A 25,300-nucleotide genomic window follows, 5' to 3' on the forward strand; every position below is an offset into this window, starting at 1 on the left:
AAGAGCGTTGGCTGGAGCGAAGGGGAGATTCTGGGGACTTTTAAGCGATTCCCTTTTCTTTTATCATGTTCAGAGGAGAAAATCAGCTGCATGATGGATTTCTTCGTGAATACAGTGAAGCTGGGACACCAGACTATTACTGCAAATCCCTCAATTTTCAAGTATTCGTTTGATAAGAGGATTTATCCGAGGTATAATGTTTTGAAGGTTTTGGAGTCAAAGAAGCTAATTAGAGTCAGGAAGACTGCAACTTTCTTAAAAATAAGCGAGGAGAAGTTCTTGGAGAATTATATTACCAAGTACGAGGGCAAAGTTCCTGGTTTATTGGAGATATATGGGAGCATTAGAAAAACAAAGGGACTATAACTTGATGGCGAAATAGTAAGTTTGCTTTTTTAATGCATTGTACAATATTAGCTTAAATTCCTCTTATCCTGGTGACTTTGTAATGATGTCGTGTAAACTATTTTGCGGTCTCTAATTTATATTGTTCAATTTATTGTTTGATTGTGCAAGTTTCATTTTGTTGTTGTTTCTGGACATTGATTTCTGAAAGTTTTTTATTGGTGGTTGTTTTTTGGAGTGTTTGCAAGTGTTATTAGATCATTAGCTGCATTTTTAAATCCAAACTGATATTGTGGCTTGAAGGATTGCATAATAGTATTGGAATTTCCATCCTCATTCAAGGAGTTAAAATTGAATCCTAGGGGATTTTACTCTTTGAATTTTAACTTGAAATAGTTATCTTGATTTGAGCTGCGGAGCATAAGAGGAGCCATAAAAACGTGCTGGTTAATTTTTTCCCGTGAATGATCGTAAGCGAAAAGGTCCCGGTTGCTCACAGTTCATATACACTATCAAGTAATGGAATTAATAGGATCGAAATGGGAAATTGCAAAAACTACCTAGAACTTCTTTCTGTGGCTATCCCTCCCTCATTGTTTATAAACCTACATGCCCGAATCCTGTAAAGTGTTCAGGATTTGATTGGTTATTTATAAGTTTGGCTTCAAAATAGCAGGGGTCTTGGATATGAAGAAGTTCAGGGCCAATTAGCTCTCTTGCTGGTGCATATGAAATACTGGCGGGTCACTGTCAAACTCAGGAACTTGGGAAGCTGGTCTCATATACTCAACAATAAGGTTGCTTGAGAGAGGCAAAATCTAGACTTCTGGGAGGGTTTCAAACTGCAGCAATGCAGTTAGACACCAACTATGTTACAAGCGTGATTTCCTTATTGTTGAGTATGTTACAAACGATGTTTCAAGAAGTGTATAATTATCTAAACAGTTGTATTTCCTTTCCACGTTGGATCATGTGGATTTGGGAGGTGATGTTTTCTTGTAATCATACCGCATATCAGATTTGCATCCTTTTTGGTTTTTTTGGATGGTTTATTTGCCATCAGTGGCAGATAAAGTGAGAGAATGTAAGATGTTTTATTCTAGTGGAAATAATTGAGAGTTAGAAGAGAAACATAGTTTTCTTCATCAATTGAAGTTTTTTCTTCGTCAATCAGGGCATTATAATCTATATTTAATTCTTCATATTTACAATTAAAGAATTGCTTACATATTGCCCTTGATCTCTCATCCCTTCCTTTCCTTGACGCAATCATTCTGCCATTATGAGTTCTATTTGTGTGCCCCTTCTTCAATTCCTTTCAATCTCTTAAACTTTAAAGCTCAGTCGGCAATGGTAAATTGCATGACATGAGCACTTCATCTTCTGGGATTCGCGAGCTTCAGAAGCAGTTTTCTTGAAGTGATACACTTCAGTCCTATGCTATAGTAAAGACTATGGTAAAGATCGAGATGTGTCTCTAGGTTTTTAATTGAATGTCAGCAGGTGGCCACTTTGGTCACGCTTGGTGCTGCTGCTGCTTCTTAAACATGCAAACCGTAACGAACAGCTGCATACATGCAAACTAATGTATTTATTGATGCCTGATATTTCAGCAGTTGATTGTTCCATGTTTTCCTAGGAGCTAGATGGAGGTTCTTCAAAAAGTAATAGCGGGGGCAGAAAGCAAGTATGTTGGTTTTGTTATGGTGAGAAACTGCATGGCCACTGGCATTGTAGCTTTTAGGGAGCTGTTATTCATTGCAGATGTGTGCTTTAGAATCGTGTTAGAGAAGTCCTCTTTTTATTAACACATACACACATATATATACATTTGTAATGCATAGGAAATACATTGAATCTAATACAAAAACTCGGCATACTATTTATGTGCTGAATTCTCATTTTCTTCTTTTTATTCCTTTGATTTTATGTTCCATCACACAAGTAATTCTTTGTAGAAGCAAAATCAATAGTTGTTCAGGATAATAATCTCTTACAAAGATATTTCTATGTGTTCATGTTGTCCTAAAGCCATCTCTGTAACCAACAAGGGTGAGTCCTTGGTTAAGAAAAATGATAAAAAACTTTGAGATCATTTCATGGTTATAGTTCTACATCTCACAAATATATAAGAATCATTTTCTTTATATTTTGGCGATCACCTTTCACGTTTGTGTGTATTATTTTAACTAACAGTGATGTAGAGTTTGCCATCCATTTATCTGAAATTTATTTAAATTTAGATTACTTTCTCTACTAGAAGTAGAAAAAAAAAACGTTATAGTGCTTTGTTTATATAAACAGAGAAGCAACTTAATTTTTTTTTTTAATTTTATTTTTTAAAAAATCTATCTTCTAATTTTTTTTTCAATTTTATTATTTGAATATTTTATTAATTTTAAACAGTTATTATAATTTCTTTCATTTTTTATTTTGAATAATTTAAAAATAATTTTCTAAAATTTAGTGGATTCTATAATCGATGTGAGTTAAGTCTCATAAAGACTGAGTCCATTTAATATCTCTTTATTTTAATTTTTTTTTTATCAGTCATCTTTGATGTGCTTGAATCCATCATATTCTCTGGGCATGTAGAGTAAATTATCATGCATGTTAATTTAACTCATTGAATTTGATTTAATAACAATGTTAAGTATAATTTTATTTTTTGTTTTTTTTGAATGATTTTTTTTATTTTTTTAATTAATTTTATCTTTTAATATTTTATTAATTTTAAATTTATCTTTATAATTTGTTTCAATTTATTTTTTATAAAATTGTTTTAGTTTCAAAACAATTATATGATATTTGGTTGATACTCAATTCTATGAGCATTTATTTTTTAATTATATCATCAAGTAAAAAATAATTTTAAAAAATAAATTCATTAAACTTAGTGTAATTTATAATTTTAGATTACAAATCTGACAAGTTTTGTAATTTATAATTTTAGATTACAAATCTGACAAGTTTAGTTATGAAACATGTATCAATTTTATATATTTTCATTTTAATATTAAAAAAGAATATTATGTTGAAATATTTTTTCAAGCCAAATTGCTTTTTTTATTAATTATTCGAGTTATTTTTATACTTTTCAAGTCAACTGAGTCATATTAAAATAATTGTTAAGTTAGTAATTTTAAATTAAGTTAGGCAAAAATTCAAATTTAAAGCGTTGATATTAAATTGAGTTTAATAATAATACTAAGTAGTTTTTTAGAAAATAAATAATTTTTTTAGATTTGTTTTTTATCCAGCCCATAAATATGAGCTAGAAAACTAGTTGTACTAAAAATATTTAAAACAAAATTTTTTGGCATAAAAAATAAAATTATATTGCAAATTGCTAACTTAAAGATTGTTTGTTATTGTATTAATTTCTGTTTTTACTCAACTAAGATAAAGATAAATAAATTGGTTAGTCAAATATTTTTCGCTAATTGCATTCAACTACATGTGTAATTGCATTTTAAACTTTAATTTTATAAAAGCTAGAATAACATATTTTTTATTCATCAAAATAATATTTTTATTTATTTTACATATAAAAAATTCATCTTACATTAATTTTAACTAGTTATATATTTTTTTCAGTATATATTTTTAAAAAAACTATTTTTTAAAACTGCAACCATTGAAGCTGCCTTAACAGCACATAAAGATCTACCCACAACGAATCCACTGTAGTTACATGCATTTTCCATTCTAATGTCCGTGACAGAGTACCAGACCGAGCCAATGATTTGGTCTCACTGGTGTATTGATGTGTTATAGTTTTTATTTAGGATTTTTTTAAAAATATATTTTATTTGAAAAAAATATTAATTTTTACATTTTAATATTAAAAATATACATAGAAATTATTTTAACATATTAAAAAAACAATTTTAAAAATTATTTAATAACACTAGTATACGTGTATAGTATATAAGCAATGGACCAATATTTCAGAGGTAAGCGAAAGGGGGAACTGAGAGTCCGGCCGGTTTTCATGAATCACAAAACAAACCCTACGCCTAGTCGATGAAATTAGGGATCAGTCCTCGTTAGCTTCTTCTGTAACCAAATTTTTGCCTGTTAGTGAGAAAATGGCCATGAAGCTTTTTCTTATTCAAAAACGTTTTCTAGCGACGCCATCTGCTAGTAGCTCACTATCCTCGTCGTCGTCGTCTTCATTTACGGTGGATTTTCTCGTCAACTCATGTGGGCTTCCTTTAAAATCTGCGCTTTTAGCTTCCCGGAAGCTGAAGCTGGACAAAAAAAATCTTCGAAATCCTCCCTTTGTGCTACAATTCTTGAAATCTCACAACTTCGACGAAACCCACATCTCCAAATTGATCGAGAAGCGGCCTGAAGTCCTCCAGTCCAGAGTAGAAGGCAATCTCGCTCCCAGATTCGAGTTTCTGATCGCAAATGGCTTCGTGGGTAAGCTCCTGCACGATGAGAGGCGGCCTCAAGTCCTCCAGTCCAGAGTAGAAGGCAATCTCGCTCCCAGATTCGAGTTTCTGATCGCAAATGGCTTCGTGGGTAAGCTCCTGCACGACCTTATCATACACCATACTGAGATACTTACAAGTGCCTTAGATTCTCGTATCAAACCAGCTTTTTACCTTTTGAAGTCTTTTCTATACTGCAATGAGAATATTGTTGCGGCTCTTAAGCGATCTTCCAGGTTGTTGACGGCTGATTTGAATGTCAATGCGAAACCAAACATTGATTTTTTGAGAAAAGAGGGAGTTCCTGTTAACATGGTAGCAAAATTGATTATCTTAAATCCAGGAACTATACTGAGTAAGCGTGGAAGGATGGTTTATGCGATGAATGCTATTAAGAATTTGGGTCTGGAGCCAGATAAGACGATGTTTGTACGTGCTCTTAGCGTGAGGTTACAAATGACTGAATCGACATGGAATAAGAAAATTGAGGTGATGAAGAGTTTGCGGTGGAGTGAAGAGGAGATTCTGAGGGCTTTTAAGAGGTACCCACAAATATTAGCATTCTCGGAGGAGAAAATCAGGAGTGCAATAGATTTCTATATCAATACTATGGAGTTGGAAAGACAAATTATAATTGCTAATCCTAATTTTATTGGCTTCTCAATTGATAAAAGGATTCGCCCAAGGTATAATGTTATAAATGTCTTAGAGTCGAAGGAACTGATTAAAGGAGACATGAAAATTTCGACTCTGCTAGTTACGAGTGAGAAGAAATTCTTTATAAATTATGTCAGCAGGTTTGCGGATGAAGTCCCTGGTCTATTAGAGCTGTACAAGGGTACAGCCATGAGAACAGAGAAAGACGCTTGATGGCTAAGTTAGTTTGTGTTATACAAAGTATAACACATGGTTGTAAACTGCTTCCCTTCTTCTGAATTAGACCTAGTCTGTACCTGTCATTTTATATCGTTCAATTAATTCTTCGAATACTGAGTTCAATATCCTTTCATTTTTCATTTTAGTTTCATATCACGGCAGCTCTTGTTTCTTCATTTCTTTGACCTTCTTTTTTTAATCTTTCTTTTTTTAGGCCCTTCTATTCAAAAAGAAATGGCATGCATGCTTTAATATGAGAATCTAAGGGCCTTTTGAAAATTTCAAACAGTTCCTGTCCTTGAACATGTATTCTGTCCATGGTTATAGCTTAAAGTAAAAAACTAATAACTTTAACTTTTGAGAAGCCCTTGGTTTCTCAAATTGATCCATCATTTGAGTTTGTTTGAAGAGTATTCCTGGTAGAAATGACACAATGGTGGCTTTTTTTTAAGGCTTTCTTTGTGACTGTTATGATTTGAAAGGTGTTAAACAACGTTCAGAATTTCGCCTTGAACCGATGGGTTGTGTGTTCATACATGCTGTTGGCATGTTGATATGATACAGAATTTGGCATTGAACCAAAGGGTTCTGTGCTTGTACATTGTTGGCACGTGGATACAATACATATGACTCGGAAGAAGAAATTTGAGTTGTTGAACAAGCGTGGGTTGGAGCAGAGGGGAGATTAAAGGGGGCTTTTTATGTCATACCTGCTTCTTTTGGCATTCTTAGAGAGGAAAATTGGATTGACGAAGGCTATGTAGTCATAGTAGCTGATTAAAGGGAATTTAAAGATTGAGTTATTGCTGACAAAATGTGAGAGAATCGCATGGAGAATTAGTATTACTAACTGCTAAGCATGAAGGTTGAGTCCCTGGATGATATAGGTGGTGTAAATGGATGCCACCAAGATAAAAAACGATGGATACTTTGGCAGAGATGTGAGTTCATTTGTGCGAAATACAAAGCTGATTTATGTACATTTCTTTCCAAGTCCATATCTATTACCCTCCGAAATACTTACATGCTTGCAACTTTCAGCAAATCAACAGCTTAATCACTCCTAAGGGCTGAGGAAGGTGTTCTGTAGTTCTTCCACTCTCATCAGGAAAATATATGAAGAAAAGTCGATGGTTATTACCTAACCGCCGTCTGTTTGGCCCCCATATCTAATCTTGTTGAAGGGAAGTCGGCAGCTGATGGTTCTTGCCGGCTCCAGTGACATGATCCTTGCTGACAGCTTTAGCAGCGACAAATCTGGCAGCAGATGCTGATTTTCGTTGATTTTTCAGGCTTGCTCTTTTCATTTTGATCCCAGTAAGTCCTGGGCTAACCACTAGCATAGATGACTGCGTGTTGTGCGGTTAATTTTTTGAAATTTATTTTTTGTTTAATTATATAATAATAAAAATAGATATAGGTAGAAAAGAAAAGTAAAATTATAAAATAAAAATATATTTTTCCATCAAAATTATCTTTTTTGATTTATATAAATTTTTTTGTTGTTCTGACTAAAAAATAGTTTTTTTTTAATAAAAAAATTAGTAACATAGTTCATTGATTAAAAAATAATAAAAAAAGAATTCGTAAAAAGAACACTAGTTTTTTCTATTAATGTATTTCTTTATCTTAATAAAAAATATCTTTTATTTATTTGAAGTATTGTTTTTAAATAAAAACCGAAACTCTTAATTAAAAAATAAAAAAACCTAAAAACAATGAATTTAAAAAAATTATATAAAAATAAAAATATTTATTCTTATTCAATATTAATAAATATATTTTTTTAAAAAAATTCCTAAAACAAATATTTACATGAAAAACCACTAATTAAATTCTTTTAAAAAATATTTCATCAAACAAATCATTCTATTTTCATTCTAGTTTAATTAACCATTTTGAGCCCAGCCCTTTTGAACCCCTATCAGTTTGATTAAACATTGAGGAATCTGGCCCAATGAAAACAGACCCGTTCAGTTCATCAACCCACTGAAAAAGGAAATGTCTTGACTGTCTGTTCTAATTCTAGGTTTGGCAAAGTATCTGCTTCCAGGAAATGGGCACCAAGGTAGCCATGAGAAGCCTGCTTCCTCTCTTACAGAAACGTTTTCTATCAACATCATCGTCATCTACTCCAACACTTTCTCCTCTTTCCACTGCTCTATCTTCATCATTTACAGTAGACTTCCTCATCAAGTCATGTGGGCTTCCCTCAAAATCTGCTCTTTCTGTCTCCCAGAAGTTACAACTCGACGAGAAGAGCATCCAGAAGCCCCAATCAGTACTCGAGTTTCTGAAAGCTCACGGCTTTAAAGAAACCCACGTCGTCAAATTAATTGAGAAGCGGCCTGATGTCCTCAGACGTGGAGTAGACACCAATCTCAAACCAAAATTTGAGTTCCTCATCGCAAATGGCTTTGTGGGTAACCTTCTTCCTGAGCTTATTACATCAAATCCGAATGTTTTGGAAAGGGCTTTAGAATCTAATATGAAGCCATGTTTTGAGTATTTTAAGTCCATTCTTGGTAGTAATGACATGATTGTAGCGGCTTCTAAGCGATGTGCAGTGTTCTTGACCTATGATTGGAAGAGTATTATACAGCCAAATGTTGAGTTGTTGATAAAAGAGGGAGTGCCTGAAGAGAGAGTAGTAAAAATGATTGTTGCACAACCAAGAATTATATATCAAAGGCGCGATAGGATGGTTTATGCAATCAATGCTGTCAAGAATTTGGGTCTTGAGCCCAAGGCTGCTATGTTTATATATGCTCTTAGATCGATCTTATCCATGAATGAGTTCACTTGGAAGAAGAAGATTGAAGTGATGAAAAGTTTTGGGTGGACTGAAGAAGAGATTTTGCGGGCATTTAAGCAATACCCGTTTCAATTATCATCCTCGGAGGAAAAAATGAGGAAATCGATGGATTTCTTGTTGAATACTATTAAGATGGAAAGGCAGGCCATTATTGCCTGTCCTAAGTTTCTTATGTATTCAACTGAGAAAAGGCTCCGTCCTAGGTATGATGTTTTGAAGATTTTGAAGTCTAAGAAGCTAATTGAAATCGGCAAGAAGACGAACTATCTGCTAACAGTTAGTGAGAAGAATTTCTTGGAGAATTATGTTACTAAGTATGCTGATAAAGTGCCAGGTTTATTGGAGGTATACAGGGGCACAGCAAAGACCGAAAGATAGAAACTTGATTACCTCCCATCCATCGCCTATATTCCATTATCACAGGCCAATGTTTTTCTCAGGTGAATACATACATATCTATACCTATATGTGTGCTTACGCTCGCACGCAAGAAGCTATTTGAAGTTCTTATTTGTAATGCCTGTTTTACCGATTACTTTTGAATTTCATTGTTTGCTGAAATAAATTGCATATTCTTGCTCTTGAAGGCCCGGCCATTGCTCTCTAGTTTTTGCCATTCTCTTCAAATGTTAAACCAAAGCCAGCTAATTTTCTTGAACCAAACAACAAATATTGCAAGTGTCATTCTTTGGTTGATCCTTAGTCAAGTTCTAGGCTCATAATCTAGTAGATTGCTTCTCTGCTCTAAATTCAGAACTATACAAGTCAAGTTGTTAGTTTGCAGCAAGCAACCATGACTTGGAACCCTTGAGTTTTCTTGTTGACTGTTCATCTTCTCATCTGCAATTCTTTGAAAAGATGTCATAGGTCCCTTGAATTTCATTGTTTGCTGAAATAGATTGCATATTCTTGCTCTTGAAGGCCTGGCCAATGCTCTCTAGTTCTTTCCATTCTCTTCAGATGTTAAACCAAAGCCAGCTAATTTTCTTGGTGACTGTTTTATTGGATTGTTAGCAGGCAGGTGGTACAAACTGATTGAATGCTGTATATAGCAGGATTGCTTCCCCTATTTCCAAATTGCCTTCTCTTTTCAAACCATGAAGCAATTGACTTGATAAACTTCATATTTTGCAGCTAGAAGCTCTTAACTAGAATGAATATGAAAGTTGGTCATCACTAAGCCATCATTTTGATCACAAGGAACTTTTTTCTCATGACTTTTTTTTTTTGAAAATGTATCTTAAGTAACAAGCCCTTTCTATCTTGTTCATGTTTTTTGAGTTTGGAACATTACAGATTCACATGGGTCAGCCATGACAATCTTATAAGTGGGCCTATTTTGAGCCTTAATCAGAATATATCCAAATTGAAAATGTTCTGATTTTGCCCAATTAAAGTGAACCGACAGCGACCTAGCTCAGAAGAGAGGTCTATATCTTCTCAGCAACCCCTCTGATAACCCTCTTCTTCACTAAGCTGTTTCTTCGGGGTGTTTAGTGTTGTGGTTGAATTTTTATTTTGTAAAATTTTAAATTATTTTTTTGTTTTTCAATTTTTTTGATATGATATGTTAAAAATAAATTTTAAAAAATAAAAAATATATATTATTTTAATATATTTACAAGTAAAAATAACTGTGAAAAATAATTTTTACCATTATTCCAAACATCTCCTTCATCTTCATCATCAATTCATTTACATTTCAATTCCTCATCAACTCATGCGGGCTTTCCTAAGTCTTATTTTTCCGTTTCCAAGAAGCTCCGAAACTGAAAGAGCAGATTTCAAGGTAGTCCTCGTGGATTTCACGCCCAAACTTCAATTTCTCATTGCAGTATCAAATCCTCTAATTTTAAAAATAGCCCTGGATTCTCATATTAATATCAATGGTTATGATTCCTACTAACTTGCTCTGTTCTTTTTCCCCTTCGCAGGATAACCTCCAATTCATATCTTTTCCATCCTGCTTTGCAGATCAGGAATTTCCATGTTGGATATAAGACTTTTGAGTCCTTCTTCAAGAGCTCCTTCCTCTCTTTCTGCTGCATCTTCTCCACCTACAGGATTTCTGGACGAGTTAAATTAGTGTTTTTGACAAAAATGAACATAAGTTTTAATAAAATGGTTGTATGGTGCTGACATTTGTTAGCGTGTTTGTCAAGTTCCCTATGGGTCACCTTGCTAGCATTAGCCGAGGTCAGTTGATGTCTAAATTAGACCCAAAAAATGATGTTTAAAATTTTTCTAGTTGTTTTCGAATTTCTTTAAATTTGTTTTAGATTTCATTTGTTAAGTAAGTTATAATTTCTATTTAAACAATTTTATTTTTTATTTTTCAGAAACTAAATAAATTATTGGTTAAAGAATTATTTTAGGAATGTGATTCTAAAGCTTGATAAACCCTAGTTTCTTTCTCTATTTTCAGAGTTATAGTATTTAAGGCTTAAAAAACCCTAACCCTTCCCCTTCTCTATACACTGTTTCAATGCTTTCTTGGCTAGATACTATTCTTTGAACAGGAGGAATTTCTGAGTCGTGGTTGTGTTGAAAGGAGATAGAGTCTTGTCGTTCCTCTGATGGTGGTGCTATGATATGATGAAAATGATGATGGCTTTTATGAAATTCTGGTTTCCTTCTGAGAACTGTGAATGTTCATTCATGGTTTTACTGTACTTTCCAGTCTGTTTAACTATGAAGGGTAATTCCAGCAGATGCGGTTTCATTTGGATGCCCCTTAACTCTTAACCTTTCCACCATTTCCAATATCTATCTGTATCAAAGCAGTTGATGTTATCCACAGGCAGTTGACAACCTATGGATTTCATCCTTTTGAGTTGGTAATGAAGAGATGTTGAGGATGAAAGAAGGCCCAGAATTCAATTATTTTTCTTAGCATGATTTTGAGCATGTATTCTAATCAATATGCTAAGCTATGTAATCTGCGATCGCGTCCACTCTATCAACTGACACAATACAATAGTAACAGTGACCAGTTAGTTAATGTCTTTCACTCTTCCTCTGCAGTAACTAACCACAGAGAAGCCCCTTTATCTTGAAAAACCATTATTCCTGTTCATTTTCTTTATAAAATCTGGTTTTCTAAGATTGTGTTTTTTTCCCTTAAGAAAAGAAGTTTTCTTTGGAAATCTAAATGAAAAACATGTTTTCTTTCGTACAAAAATGTTTTCTGCATAGTAACAGCAGACCCGATGAGTCCAGCATACAGCGCAGTAAACATGACAACATTATTTGTGGGAAGATGGGTTTTGATGAAATCCCAGGAGCAACAAGTCCTGCTCAGCTCAGCAACCGACGACAGCAAGTAATTTATGGAGAGATGTTGAAGCCTACAAAATCCCAGAACCAAAAGAACTTCAGCAGCAACAAACTCTCATGAGATTAGCAACCAACAGGACAACGTCTTCTGTGGAGAGATGTTGGAGGATTATGAATTCAGGAACAAATAATTCTGTCCAAGATTGTGATTCAACATGAAGAAGAAGTGAAAGTGTTGGGACATATGAGCAGATCATGGATGCAATTTACTGCAGATTCCAATAAGCCCGGAACAAAATTACTTCTTACTGTAATATCAAACACCGTAAATCAGCAATCACAGAGCCAAAAGTAGTCGCCCCCTTCCCATTGGTCTCTTTGTCTAGTCTATCTCTCTGTCCCGAAGCTCACCATCCTCCATGGCTGGTATACGCTCTCTATCCTCTTTCTGTCTGTCCTGGTTTACGCTGCTTGGGCTAAAAAAGAAAACAACAAATCTTAGTCATATGAGGAGATCATTTACTGTGAGTTGCATGATCATTTTTTTAATTTAACTCCTTTTGTTCTTGTTTCTATGTTTTGACTCTCTTTTTCCCTGTAGATAATTAAAGTAACATATGATCTCAAGAAAATATAAAGCATTGCCCTGATTTAGCCTATTTCAGTCAGAAATTATAACCTTAGCTACAATATGCGTTGGATCTTACAGATGTGTTTATTAACCTTCAAGACTTCATTTTTTCTCGTTTTTGTACAAAACCCGGATCTTTATTAGATTTTTCAAATATTGATTTGAATATATTCTTCATTTGTGTACTATAGAGGAGATGATTTTTTGTAGTGTGGAGTACAGGTGCAGGCAGATATTCATGGATGAAGAAGAGACTCTTAGGAAAGAGAACTGTTCATTTTGTGGCAATTTGCTGTTTTTTTAAGTGATTTTTAAAAAAATTATATTTATTATATTTTTTTAAAATTAATATTTTTATTTTAATGTCCTATATCAAAAATAATTTTTAAAATATAAAAAATATTATTTTAATATATTTTTAAATAAAAAATATTTTAAAAACCATATATTAGAAGCAATTCTTCAACCATTGTTTTTTATTTTATTTTTTTTTCCAGTTTTTTTGTTCATTGTGATTGTTGTCACCTAATTTGACCTGATAAATTTCAAAAAATGAAGTTGAGTGGATGTGATTTCGACAAATTAAGATACAATCAAACCAGAACTTGAATAGAATAATATTATTATAAATGACTCCGATTAACCCGTCCAATGCAGGCTTATTAACTTGGGTTCCGACTGAGGCAATCAAATTTGAATTAAAAAAAGAAGAAGAAAAAGGTGATGAAGAGCGTTGGATGGAGGGGGACACCTATAAACCCTACTAGACCCGGCCCATGATAATCCAGCTAAGCACTACACATGCTAATCCCTCCTCTTTTTTTCCGTCACTCCCGTTGAAAGATCGAAGATGGCCGCCGCGAGGAACTTCATCTCTTTGTTGCAAAGACGATGTATACAGACATCTGCTGCTTCACTTTGTTCTAATTCTTCTACACTATCCACAAACTCTTCTTCATCTTCATCATCATCATTTACAGTTCAGTTCCTCGTCAATTCATGCCGGCTTCCTTTAAAATCCGCTCTTTCAGTTTCTAAAAAGTTCCAAATCCATGAAAAGGAACTCCAAAAGTCCCTTTCTGTACTTGAGTTCTTGAAAGCTCACGACTTTAACGAGACCCAGATAGGCAGATTGATAGAAAACTGGCCCCGTGTCCTCCTCTGCAGAGTAGAAAGCACCCTCAAGCTCAAGTTCGATTTCCTCACTCAGAACGGTTTTGCGGGTCAGATTCTGCCTCAGCTTATCGTCTTAGTTCCGGCGATTTTGAATAGGAAGGTAGATTCTTGTATTAAGCCATGCTTTGAGTTTTTGAAGTCCTTTCTTGACAACAATGAGAAACTTTTAGCAGCTATTAAGCGTTATCCGTGGTATTTTACCTTTAATTTCAATTCTGCTCTGAAACCAAATACTGTTTTCTTGATAAAAGAGGGAGTGCCTCATGATAGGGTTACGAAACTGATTTTGATGTATCCGAGAGCTTTACAGATGAAACCTGATAGGATGGTCCGTGTAGTGAATTCTGTTAAGAATCTGGGCCTTGAACCAAAGGCTCCTGTGTTTGTACATGCTCTTAGAGTGATGATAGGAATGAGTGAATCCACTTGGAAGAGGAAAATTGAGTATATGAAGAGTTTGGGGTGGACTGAAGATGAGGTTTTGCTGACCTTTAAACGAAATCCAGATATACTGGCATGCTCGGAGGACAAAATCGGGAGGGCCATGGATTTCTTTGTGAATACTGTGAGATTAGGATCACAAACTATAGTTGCAAATCCAGTTTTACTTCAGTACTCAATTGATAAAAGGGTTCGTCCGAGGTATAATGTTTTGAAGATTTTGGAGTCAAAGAATCTGATTGAAGTTAACCAGAGGGTTTTTTGGTTGCTAACAACAAGAAGTGAGATGAAATTCCGGGAAAGTTATGTTGCAAAGTATGCAGATAAAGTACCAGGCTTATTGGAGATATATCGCGGTACTGTGGAAGCAAAAAAGATGAATACTTGATGCCAATAGATGAGTTTTTACTTCACATCTGCTATGCATCAAATGGTGGTGGTCTAATTTCCTTTAGAAGTAGTTTTGATCTGCTAACCAATTTACATTCCTAAATTTATTGTTCTAACATGTTGATTTTGCATGTATATCATTTTGGATAGTGGTTTCTTTAAGTTAATCTCGTGGTGGTTTCTTTTTGTTTATTCTGCTGCTTCTTTTGGGTATTTTTTTTATAATTCTGTTACCGGACAAGTAAAGATTGGAGGAGAAGTAAAGAAGATAAGAAAGAAGAAACAGAAGTTGGGAAGAAGCAGGAGCTGAAAAGGAGAGGATAAAATTAGAGGAATGGAACAAAAGTTTGTATAAAATAACGAAAACTAAACCTAATAATAAACCCAAATAAAATCCAATAACGCTTGGATGTGTTAAATCTCTCAACTAAAGAATGACGTGTTGGGTTATTCTCCATCATCCCTGTCCATGTGTTGAGAGGGTCTAGTGTCACCACCACATTCTCTCTTTGCCCTTGGATCGTCTTTTGGCCTTTTTTTTGTCACTTGTTGCTTAATGTTTGAAGTTCGAACATTGATGATGAAATGATCTCTGTTTTCCAGGCTTGAAAAGCTCTGCAGGTTATACCTTAATTATTTCATTCTGAATTGGTGATGTGAATTTGTATAATACATGGCCATCGCTATTGCTAAGATTGTTTTCTCAGCAGAGTCAACTTTCTACCATGAGATGTGTCCTTCAAGAGTAAGATTTTTCTTACTACTTTTTTTATTTAAACCGAGCTAAAAATGCATTGATAACCTCAATTGCATTTGGAAATTTCCAATTTTAGATTTATTTTTCTTTAGAATGGAATGTAATTAAGATGCTGAGATTTCAATGTTGGCCCATTCAAGCACTACACTCTGTTTTTCAAGTGTAGAAAAGAGAATCTAGAGTGAAATGGATTTCTTATGCATGTGATTAACACCAGAAACTGTAATTCAAAATACACTGCGGGTCTTCGATATTCATTTAATAAAAGAATGTGTGCAAGTTACAATGTTTTGATGGTTTTGGATTCAAGGGGGCAAGAAGGTTGTGTGGTTTCTAAGACTAGGACTAGGATTTCCTTGTGAATTATGCCACTAAATACGCTAATGAAGTCCCGGAGTTTTTGCAGATTTGTGGCCGTTGCATTTGATGGCAAAGAAGTAAGTTTTACTTCTACAATGCTCATAATATAATAGTTTAATTTGATGTAGAATTTTTTTTGTATTATTTTATTTTTTTGCGTGCTCCTAAACTATAAATTGTAGTGAGTTCGTCTTTATATCCTTCCATAGATTTTTTCTAAAAAAAAGTTACTCTTGGTGAATTTTTTTCTTTATTGTCGTTTACTTCTTAGATATTTTGTTGCCGTTTTCATCACTCGCTACTTACTGTTTGAACTTCATTTATGTAGGAACTTAATGAAGTGTAAAATGAACTTGATTCCAGGTTTGCCTTTCTCCGCAGGTCAGGTATGAAATCTTTTAGTCCATGTAGTTATAGTTATGTATCTTTCACAGGCAACCGAATGATATGAACTGAAGCAAAGAAAACAAGGGGATGAACTCCACTTGGTGTTCTTCGTATCCATGAAAATATACTTATACTGAGTTGATTGTGAACAACTCTAATAAACAGGTATGAAACTGTATCGAAGAAAACCAGAGGATGTGCTTCCCTTTAGTGTTCTTGATATCAATGAGAACAGGCTATTTTTATAAGAAACAATTGGGTTGATTAATCTCTCCCCAGAACTTATACAACTCAACATTGAAGGAGTAAATCCCAGCTAATATTTTCATGTCTTCTCAGCACAAAACTCACTAAAAATACATGTTTTACTGGACTACCATTCTGTCTGCATTTGATTGAAGAAAAGTTGGGATTTTTAGTTGCTGGGTTTAAAAACGGATGAAGGATATTTCTCTAAAGGTGGTGATAGAATACCGATGAAAATGATGAGAGCATTTCATTATTCATGGCCCTGACTTTCTTATCCTTTGCCAAGTGTTGCGTCTTTGCTGAAGATGTGTCCACATAAGATTTCATGGAAATGCCCAAGTTCTTGCTTTGGATTTCCCTGGAACGCATACTTTAACACGCCTGTGTGCACGCAGGGATTTGTTCCATGGTTGCAGCAGAGCTATCGGTTCTTCAGCAAAAATTTATGGAAATCAAATGGTGGATCAGCCATCTGCACAGAACATTGTATTGCTCTAGCAAGGTTCAATACTGTTCTGCACAGATCAAATTATCAAGTGCTTGCTAGTTCTTCCTAAATTTGAAGGCAATATAATTATAGCACAGTAAATAAACAAATACACAATGCTAAAGGTTATTCGTAGGCACCATAATTATAAACAGTGGTTTTGAGACAGCAAAAACCTGATTTAAAAACAGAATTTTGTTTCAACTTCAATTTTATTTGAAACTATGACGTTTTAGAAATACTGGATAAAAGAGCCTTTTATTCTTTTATTTTTTTCAAAAAATCACAAATAATACTTGTTTGCAACCCTAAATTATGGCAACCATCTAATCGCTAGAAAATCGAGACAAAGGTGTTTTATGCCTCTTTGATTTTTAGCTTTTTATTTTTTTTATCAAAAATATTTATAAAACAACTTAAAATCTTGATAAACTTAATTGTAACCTTAAATAATTTAAAAATTTAGAATAAATCTAAATTTATATAAAAAAAATATCGAGCTTGTATTTACCATCTAAGATGATGAGAATGTCAAAATATAGAAGTGTCAACCAAAATTCCTTCTATATAAATGAAAATTAACGTCTCCTTTTCCAGTCTCTCAAATCATGGATTACAAAGCAAGGAAGATGAGGTGTCAGATTGAAAATGAATTTTAAAAAGGGAACGAAAATATATCAATTAGAAAGTAGAAGGATGAAAGTTAATTTTTGTAGCTAATTTGGAAAAAGACACCTAGTTTCTCTACCTTTTTTACTCTAGTCCCCTACTTTTAATCCTACCCTTCATCAACTAATTTCAAGCAAATGGTAATTTATCTAGCCAAGAAAGGATCAAATCAAAGAAAAAAAGTTTAAGGACTAAAATAAATAAATAAATGCACATTAACGGTGATTTGTGAGAGGATGCAAGTATAATGTTTTGATCACTGAACCGGGTTCATAAACGGGCCAATTCATGGTGGGTGTTGAACTGGCCCAATGGAATAGAAACATAAAAAAAAAAAAAAAAATAAGCACCTGACATTTCCTCTGCAACATCGACCACTTTGCTTCCAACAAAAGCCCTACTCTCGTCTGTCTGTCTGCCTTTGCTGTCTGTCCGTTTTTGCCCAGCTCCTCTCTAAACTGTGAATCTCTCTTTGAGTACTGTCTTCTAGAAATGAGAAGAATTTGCATTCAAAATGCCTAACCATGTACCCCTCAGAAGCCTACTCCTGCTTTCTCTGATTCAAAAACGTTTCTTGAAAACATCTGCATCACCGTCATCATTTAATGTTCAATACCTCATCGATTCATGCGGACTTCCTTCACTGTTGGCCCTTTCAACTTACCAGAAGCTCCAACTCGACAAGAAGAACCTCCCAAATGCTTATTCTGTGCTTCAGTACTTGAAAGCTCATGACTTTAGCAACACCCACATTTCCAAACTAATCGACAAGTATCCCCGAGTCCTTCAAGTCAGAGTGGAAAGCAATCTAAAACCCAAATTCGACTTCTTCACTGAAAATGGGTTTGTGGGTCAGCTTCTGCCTCAGCTTATTCTATCAAATCCGTCTGTTTTGAGAAGAGCTTTAGATTCTCAAATAAAACCATGTTTCGAGTTATTGAACTCACTTCTTGGTTGTAAGGAGAACCTTGTAGTGGCTCTTAAGCGTGCTTCTTGGCTGTTGACGGTGAATCTTAAGGTTGTTATTCAACCAAATGTTGATTTGTTGATTAAAGAGGGATTGCCTCTTGATAGGGTTGCAAAGCTTATTCTCTGGCAACCAAGAGCTGTACTACAAAAGATGGACAGGATGGTTTATGCATTACATGCTCTTAAGAGTATGGGCCTTGATGTAGAAGATAATATCTTTATACATGCTCTTCGCGTGAGGATACAGTTGCCTGAAACGACTTGGAAGAAGAAAATTGAAGGGATGAAGAGTTTGCAGTGGAGTGAAGAGGAGATTTTGGGGGCTTTTAAACGCTACCCCCCAATACTAGCATTGTCAGAGAAGAAAATCAGGAGTTCAATGGATTTCTTTATCAATACAATGGAGCTGGAGAGACAAAACATAATTGCCTGCCCCCTTTTTCTTGGCTATTCAATTGATAAAAGGGTTCGTCCAAGGTATAATGTTATAAAGGTTTTGAAGTCGAAGAAGCTGATAAGTAGAGACAAGAAGATGACTACCTTGCTAACAATAAACGAGAAGAATTTCTTGACAAATTATGTCAGCAGGTATGTAGATGTAGTCCCTGGTTTATTGGAGCTGTACATGGGTAATGGTAAGACAAAAATGAAAGATAGTTGATGGCATACATGTAAGTTCACTTGTGCAATACGAAGTGTACATAAATGCCTAAATTGCTTCTTTGCTTCTGACCTGTAGCTAGTTTTTGCTTGTCCACTTTAGAATCACTCAATATTTGTTTGAATTCTTTGATCAATTTCTTATCATGCAATGAGAAGTCAGATTGCATCTACAATGCACAACATAATAGCAATCTAATTTAATTTATGTTTGTAAACTTATTTTTCTAACGAACTTATTTTTCTAACACAATGAGTTTTGTAATTCATGATTTCTCTCAGTACGTTCTTAGAGGTGTCTCATGTTGATGGTGCTTCTTTTTCTTCGTTCTCTCTTTCTTTCATGTCTTCTATTAGCCTTTTTATCCGTTATAAAGTTTGAACTCCCTTCTTTGATGCGAGAACTTAAAAGGTGTTAATATTTAACTCTATTATTTCATTCTTAAATTATGATGTATTCAATGATGTAATTCATGTGCAAACCAAATGGCATGAAGCGGGATGAAATAAACCTGAAGATGTACCTCCAATTGATGCTCTTGGTAATAGTGAAAGTAGAGCATTGGTGTAATAAATATTGAGTTCATTCATCTCTCCTCGAAACGAATACAAATCAACATTCAAGGAGTAAATCCCAGCTAATATTTTCACTTGTCTTCACAACGTGGAACCTGCAAATAGCTGATGATTTACTGGGCTGCTGATGACGTCGTGTGGTTGTGTGTTTAGATTCATACATATGTATCTATGTACATGTATGTTCATGCAAAGTATTATGCTTGTCAAAGTTGTATGTTGTTCCATGTTTGCTAAGGAGCTATATGTGGGTTCGGAAAACAATACTTGAAGTGAAGAGCTCCTACATTAATTTTGTTGTGTATCCACAAACATCACAAACTAGATGATTCGAAGATGGGAGATAACATGTATTATAAAATTATATCTAGTTCGGTATTCCCCAATCAAGGGCATTTGATTGTGCAATTAATAGATGAGAAGTGATCCTTATTCCTTATTGTGACTTAGGTTTTTAAGCCACGTAGAAGCTTGTAAAAGCTGCATGATAACTGCAGAAGAGGAACCGCCGTAGTAGTTCAGAATATGTCCATGGCAACATTTAGATCTAGTTCGGTATTCCCCGATCATTTGCGTTTTGAAATGCAATTAACAGACGATAAGTGATCCTAGCTGTTGCATAGAGTTATAAACCCGGTATGTATAAATCATAGTAAAAGCTACATGATGAACGCAGAAGAGGAAACACCGCAGTAGTTTAATGAGTGGTACTGATTGCTTATTCCATGTTAGTTCCGGAATCGAGACCTTTTTCTCAAATTAGATGCTTTATCTAGCATAATGACTAAAACTCATTACTTAGTCGTGCCTCTATTATAAATTTATAAGTTCATATTGCCTATAGAAGAAATTACAAATTAATAGGTAATGTTTGTTTTTCAGAAATTTTTAAAAATTTATTATTATTTTTTTATGTTTGTTTGTTATTAGAAAAGTTAGTTAATAAAAAATATTTTTTAATTAAATAAAAATTTAACTTGATTTTTAGAAAAGTATTTTTCTTAAAAATTTAAACGGAAAATACTTTTTGAAAGTTATAAAAAATTTTAAAATATCATATTATTTATTGATTATATCAAATTTAATTCTTAAACTTTTAATTGTTATATATATTTTGTTTTGAATATTTATTATTCAATTTCATCTCATAAAATTTAATTTTTATATTAATTTTGGTTTTTATTTTTATAATTGATATTTGCTTTTCACTTATTTTTTTATTCAAATTTTTTATCTATTAAATTTAATTCTTATTTTTTTTATTATTACTTATTTTATTTGAAATAATTTATGAAATGTTAATATTATTATTTTAATTTTTAAATTTTTAGATTTGATCTTTATTGTTTTGATTATTATTTATTTTATTTAAGATAATTTATGAAATTATATATATTTTTTAATTTCATTCTCATTCAACTTTTTAATTTATAAAATTATTCCTTATTATTTTAATAAACTTAAGAAAAATAAAACATTAATAAGTTATTTTTTAATTTATTTTTTATGACATAATCAAAAATTTAAAAATAGTTTTTAATTTATTTTTTATTATACTATCAAATATAAAAAAATAATTTATTTTTAAAAAAAATATTTTTTATAAAAAAATTATTTTTCAATAAATAAACGTAATTGGTCCTTATTCACTCTTGAGTTCCCGGTCAGTGTTCTGTAGTTTGTCTCATTCTCTTCTACTGCAGAACTGACACTGTAGCTTTGATTGACTGCTAGCTTTGGGATTTTCTTTTTCCTTGAAGTGGCTTGCCGAGGACTTCCATAAAAGAAAGTTTCTCTTCTCACAGTTACCTGATATTTTAGGTTTGATTATTTTTGCAGGCTGTGTGGTTTGATGGGCGGCAAGCAGGCATTCTATATTGACTTGCCCTATAATGCTCCACCCATTTCTACGGCCCCTCTCCCTTTGCTGCTACGCATCCATGAAGCAGTTTACTTAACCTGTCAACTTTACAACTTGCATTTGTTCTGTGAACGAGAGAAGGTACTTGGATGCAGCTACTTATTGTTGGGAAATAATTCATGATTTTGATGGCATGGATTTACTCCTACACCATGAGTTATATGTTGAAAGTTGGCACTTTATCAGAAAAATAAATGGAGAAATTTGATTAAAGCTTAAAAGCCCAGGGAAAAATAAAATAAAATAAAAGCACAAGGAAGCTAACTGCCACTGTAGTGCTCTGAAAAAGTGAACTAACTACATTTATGAAGATTGGCTGGTAGGTAAAAACTAGCCTGTACAGATTACTCAGTTATCACTGATTAATTAGAAATATTGAACCGAAGATTCTTATTCCTAAACTCAACCATCATGTAGCTGATATCTTAAATTCTGCAAACTTTTGAAAACACAAGGAACGCGATAAAATGTTCTGTATCTATAAAGCTGGACATGAAAAATGAAAGCTCTTCACTAAAAGTTGCATTCCAGACATGTTTACCGATAAAATACAACTGAAAACACCATGGAAATCACAAGATAACAAAATTTGAAAAAGATACTTGACTTGAAAACCCACGGCCGGGAAAGCCACAATAACTGTCTCTATCACATGACGTTTTAGATTGTCTCTATGACGACATTTTAGATAAGGCACCTATCAATTGGTCAGATCCATGATAGCAGAAACTATGTCTCCATCTGCAGCCTTCAGAGCTTTGACAGCCTTTGATCTGGAGACTCCCGCCTGGGTCATCACTAATTCAATATCCTTTGGCTCCACCCCAGTTTCATCTACCTCTTCGTCATCCTGAACCACCGCTGAAGTCTCAGGTTTTGAAATCACATGACTGAGATCAGGTGCCTTGAACTGCTCTGCTGCCTGAGTTTGTAGATGGGAGCTCAAGTCCTCGATCTTCGCCTCCCCAAAGATCACATATGTGTCAGATGTTGGGCTCTTGAAAACATCAGGTTTGGAGATAACAAACAAGATCTGGTTTAATTGGGTAACCCAAGTTAGGTGTTAGCAGACAAGAAAAATATATCAAAGCTGAGTTTTTCCGAAAAGCAAGCAATATGAATCAATCAAAATAAAATGAAAAGCTTACATTCTTGCTCTTTTTTACTGTAACCCGACTAACACCAGGGATAGTTTTCATTCCCAGCTTCAACATAGCTTTACGACTCTTCTTTTCACTTCTGCTTTGTTTTGATCTACCACTTGCATCTCCATCTTGTTGTCCTGTGGGGGGAAAGGAAAAAAAACATTAGCGCAAATATCCAAAGAACAGACTAAGAAATAACTTGTAGGAGTGTTCTCACACTTCCTTAAATACTCTCTGCAAGATTAAATTATTGATAGGAAAATAAAAATGAAATAAGAGAAAGCTGTCTACAAGCCATTTCATCCCAAAGCAGTATAAATTAGATTATAATGTCATCCTGTGAAAGACATTATCATAATCACATAGATCACGGTTCACTGAGAAAATGAATGCCACAATGCCCAATAAATTGCAATCAAAGAAGAGAGGCAAACCATTTTAGGGATTCATGTGTAATACAAATCTGCAAAAAATGTGTCACTGATTACGAATATCACAGATTTAAATTTACAATGCAAGGTCATTCATAGCATGTACCGGTCATATCATGTTTCAAAACCAAACCCAAAGACAATAATCTATCTTTATTTTTCTTTCAGATACTTGAATTCAGAATTTAGTGTCCATATCGAATATGTAAGCCGCATATAAAAAAGGCCTTGTGGATGCATGTACAACTGCCTTGAATGTTGAAACATATCCTCTTCCTTTTTTGTTTTTAGGTGAATAACAAAGACAAACAAAAGGTACCACCCATGATAATCAACTAAACATATATTAATACCAGCTAACAAAGTTGAAAAATGGAAATCAATATTGAGAACTTATATAACCTCTTATTCACTCTTAACAGCAATAGAAGCTAAGGAAAATCTCATCATTTCCTTTTCCTTACCAAGAGCAATGTGTTACATCAGATTTCAACATTACCAGTTATAAAAATACGTGCATAAAAAATGTGTTAGTTGTGCATATCCAACAAATGCAAGCAAAACTCACAACATAGAAATTGATTAAAAAAAGAATCTGGGTATATAAAGCAACGAAATAAGGTCAATAATATTTCAAACATTGGGAGTCTACCTTCAGCTTCATCTTCATCCTTGTCATCATCGTCGTCGTCATCCTCCTCATCCTCCTCTTCTTCCTCAACCTCGGGCTTATCAGCCTTCACAACAAAAGGGGCAGTTTTCAGATAGTTTCCACATTTATAGTCAGCATATCATAAATCAAACAAAAAATATTATCAATTCTCAATCAATCACGAAATTTTCAACAAGTTACATTCCATATGAATGGATCCATTCACATAAAACTTCCATAAGATAAGATCACTAAAGAAACCTAATCAAATACTCATTTATCATCCACAAATTCATACCCAAATTACCAATATCCAACAAAAGTTTTTGAAAAAAACCATCAATACTTTTACCCGAAATCAGAACCACCATGAAATAAAACATAAAAACTGCACATGCCCTAGAAAACCCATCATCTACATAAAGTAATGAAGAGCAATACTTGATTAAATCAGATATAGCACAAACATAATGACCCGAAACAACAGATAAAAAAATAAAAAGAACAAAAGCCTATTAAAGACTTACTAATAAATCATCAGTAGAACCTCAGAAATGATAGAAATAAGTCGAAAGTAAAGAACTTTACATCTCTCTATATCTCTATAACACATCTAAAAAAAATTATAACGACAAAAAGTTACTTCGAGAATCTTCTGAATTTCGAGCTGGGCAGCAAGGAGCTCTTCTTGAGTCTGGGCAGTCATGGTTTCTTACTTTTTTGCGAGAGAAAGAGAAAGAATCAGAGAGCGTGTGTTAAGCTTGCACAGAAAAAACCCTAAAACCCCATTGTTCTGGTGAAGAGGGATTTTATAGCTAGGGAGAGAATTTGGGCTCATTTGGGCTATGTTAGCCCTACTATGATTGTGGGCTCTGAGTGCCTTATTTTTTTTCTTTCAAACTTCTTAATATTTGGAAGACCCTAGCAAAAATCAGTAAATTTGTTAGAACAATTTGAATCATAGCTATGGAACCTCTAGGTTAGGGTATTATATGATTATAAAACACAAGTTTCGGGTTACTAGATCAATTTTTTTTTAATTAAAGGATTATTATTTTATTTTTATTTTAAAAAAATTCCTTGATTTTATATCTATTATCATACTTGAATAATATTTATCAGATTATCCAAATCACTAGAACTTACTTGTGTTAATATCAAAATCGATGGATTAAACTCATCCCTTGTCAAGTTTTGAATCGTGGATTTGCAAAACCAAGCTGTCATGCTGGACAGAATTCAACAAGAATGGTTTATATCAATAACAACAAGTATTATATTGGAAATTTAATGAAGTTAATACCACGGAGGATTCTTCTATCATGAACAATTTTTAGGGAATCTTATTCATTAAATGAGTGGGTTCCAACAAGGATACCACCATCCAATAGTTGAAAAACCTTTTCAAAAGTGTTTTTGGAAAAAACAATTTCAATTAAATTAAATATTTTTGTAAAACCTGAAGTCGCTGTGCATTATAAAATCATCAGTTTTTTTTTTTTTGAGAAATTTTGTGGTGTTCATATAATAATTAGTGGTATCTATTAATTATTCTTCTAAATCCATTTTAAGAGATAAAACCTAAATAGAGATATTCTTATAGTTTTTTTTATGTGTTTTTTATTTGATTTTTTCTTTTCTCCACATG

General features: G+C 33.6%; 5 protein-coding genes across 15 annotated transcripts in view; 4 read left to right on the forward strand and 1 right to left on the reverse strand.

The window, feature by feature from the left end:
• The window catches only part of LOC105132707 (uncharacterized), a 17,853-nt gene extending 987 nt beyond the window's left edge, over positions 1 to 16,866 (forward strand). The window contains exons 1-3 of one of the 10 annotated variants that reach the window (XR_843630.1): positions 13,040 to 14,397; positions 15,835 to 15,892; positions 16,538 to 16,866. Coding sequence is in view for 5 of the 10 variants with exons in the window: in XM_011036356.1 (XP_011034658.1) it covers positions 13,233 to 14,387 (1,155 nt within the window). In the remaining 5 variants the exon portion in view is untranslated. Of the gene's footprint in view, positions 382 to 1,018; positions 1,227 to 1,958; positions 2,250 to 13,039; positions 15,584 to 15,834; positions 16,204 to 16,537 lie in introns of those variants that run through there. The other 9 variants (XR_843629.1, XR_843627.1, XM_011036357.1 and 6 more) reach the window with 9 other exon arrangements.
• On the forward strand, positions 4,309 to 5,821 carry LOC105132710 (uncharacterized). The gene is made up of 2 exons (XM_011036364.1): positions 4,309 to 4,741; positions 4,844 to 5,821. The coding sequence occupies exons 1-2, from the start codon at positions 4,437 to 4,439 to the stop codon at positions 5,652 to 5,654; spliced, it is 1,116 nt and encodes a 371-aa protein (XP_011034666.1). The 5' UTR covers positions 4,309 to 4,436; the 3' UTR covers positions 5,655 to 5,821.
• LOC105132709 (uncharacterized) lies at positions 7,665 to 10,616 on the forward strand. Of its 2 annotated transcripts, XM_011036363.1 has the most exons (3): positions 7,665 to 8,915; positions 9,063 to 9,149; positions 10,410 to 10,616. In XM_011036363.1, the coding sequence occupies exon 1, from the start codon at positions 7,717 to 7,719 to the stop codon at positions 8,851 to 8,853; it is 1,137 nt and encodes a 378-aa protein (XP_011034665.1). In that variant the 5' UTR covers positions 7,665 to 7,716; the 3' UTR covers positions 8,854 to 8,915; positions 9,063 to 9,149; positions 10,410 to 10,616. The 2 variants fall into 2 exon arrangements, with proteins under 2 accessions (XP_011034665.1, XP_011034664.1); XM_011036362.1 differs by lacking the exon at positions 9,063 to 9,149.
• Positions 16,867 to 17,812: 946 nt separating the features above from the next.
• LOC105132757 (uncharacterized) lies at positions 17,813 to 18,928 on the forward strand. Its single transcript, XM_011036425.1, has one exon. It carries the CDS (start codon positions 17,813 to 17,815, stop codon positions 18,926 to 18,928), a length of 1,116 nt encoding a protein of 371 aa, XP_011034727.1.
• A 2,955-nt stretch (positions 18,929 to 21,883) lies between these two features.
• Positions 21,884 to 24,444, reverse strand: LOC105132711 (nascent polypeptide-associated complex subunit alpha-like protein 1). Its single transcript, XM_011036365.1, has 4 exons — positions 24,296 to 24,444; positions 23,653 to 23,737; positions 22,573 to 22,706; positions 21,884 to 22,457 (listed from the first exon to the last, which is right to left on the reverse strand). The coding sequence occupies exons 1-4, from the start codon at positions 24,356 to 24,358 to the stop codon at positions 22,125 to 22,127; spliced, it is 615 nt and encodes a 204-aa protein (XP_011034667.1). The 5' UTR covers positions 24,359 to 24,444; the 3' UTR covers positions 21,884 to 22,124.
• Between the last annotated feature and the right edge of the window lie 856 nt (positions 24,445 to 25,300).

Source organism: Populus euphratica, unplaced genomic scaffold, assembly GCF_000495115.2.
Source record: "Populus euphratica unplaced genomic scaffold, PopEup_1.0 scaffold87.1, whole genome shotgun sequence".
Classification (NCBI taxonomy): Eukaryota; Viridiplantae; Streptophyta; class Magnoliopsida; order Malpighiales; family Salicaceae; genus Populus; species Populus euphratica.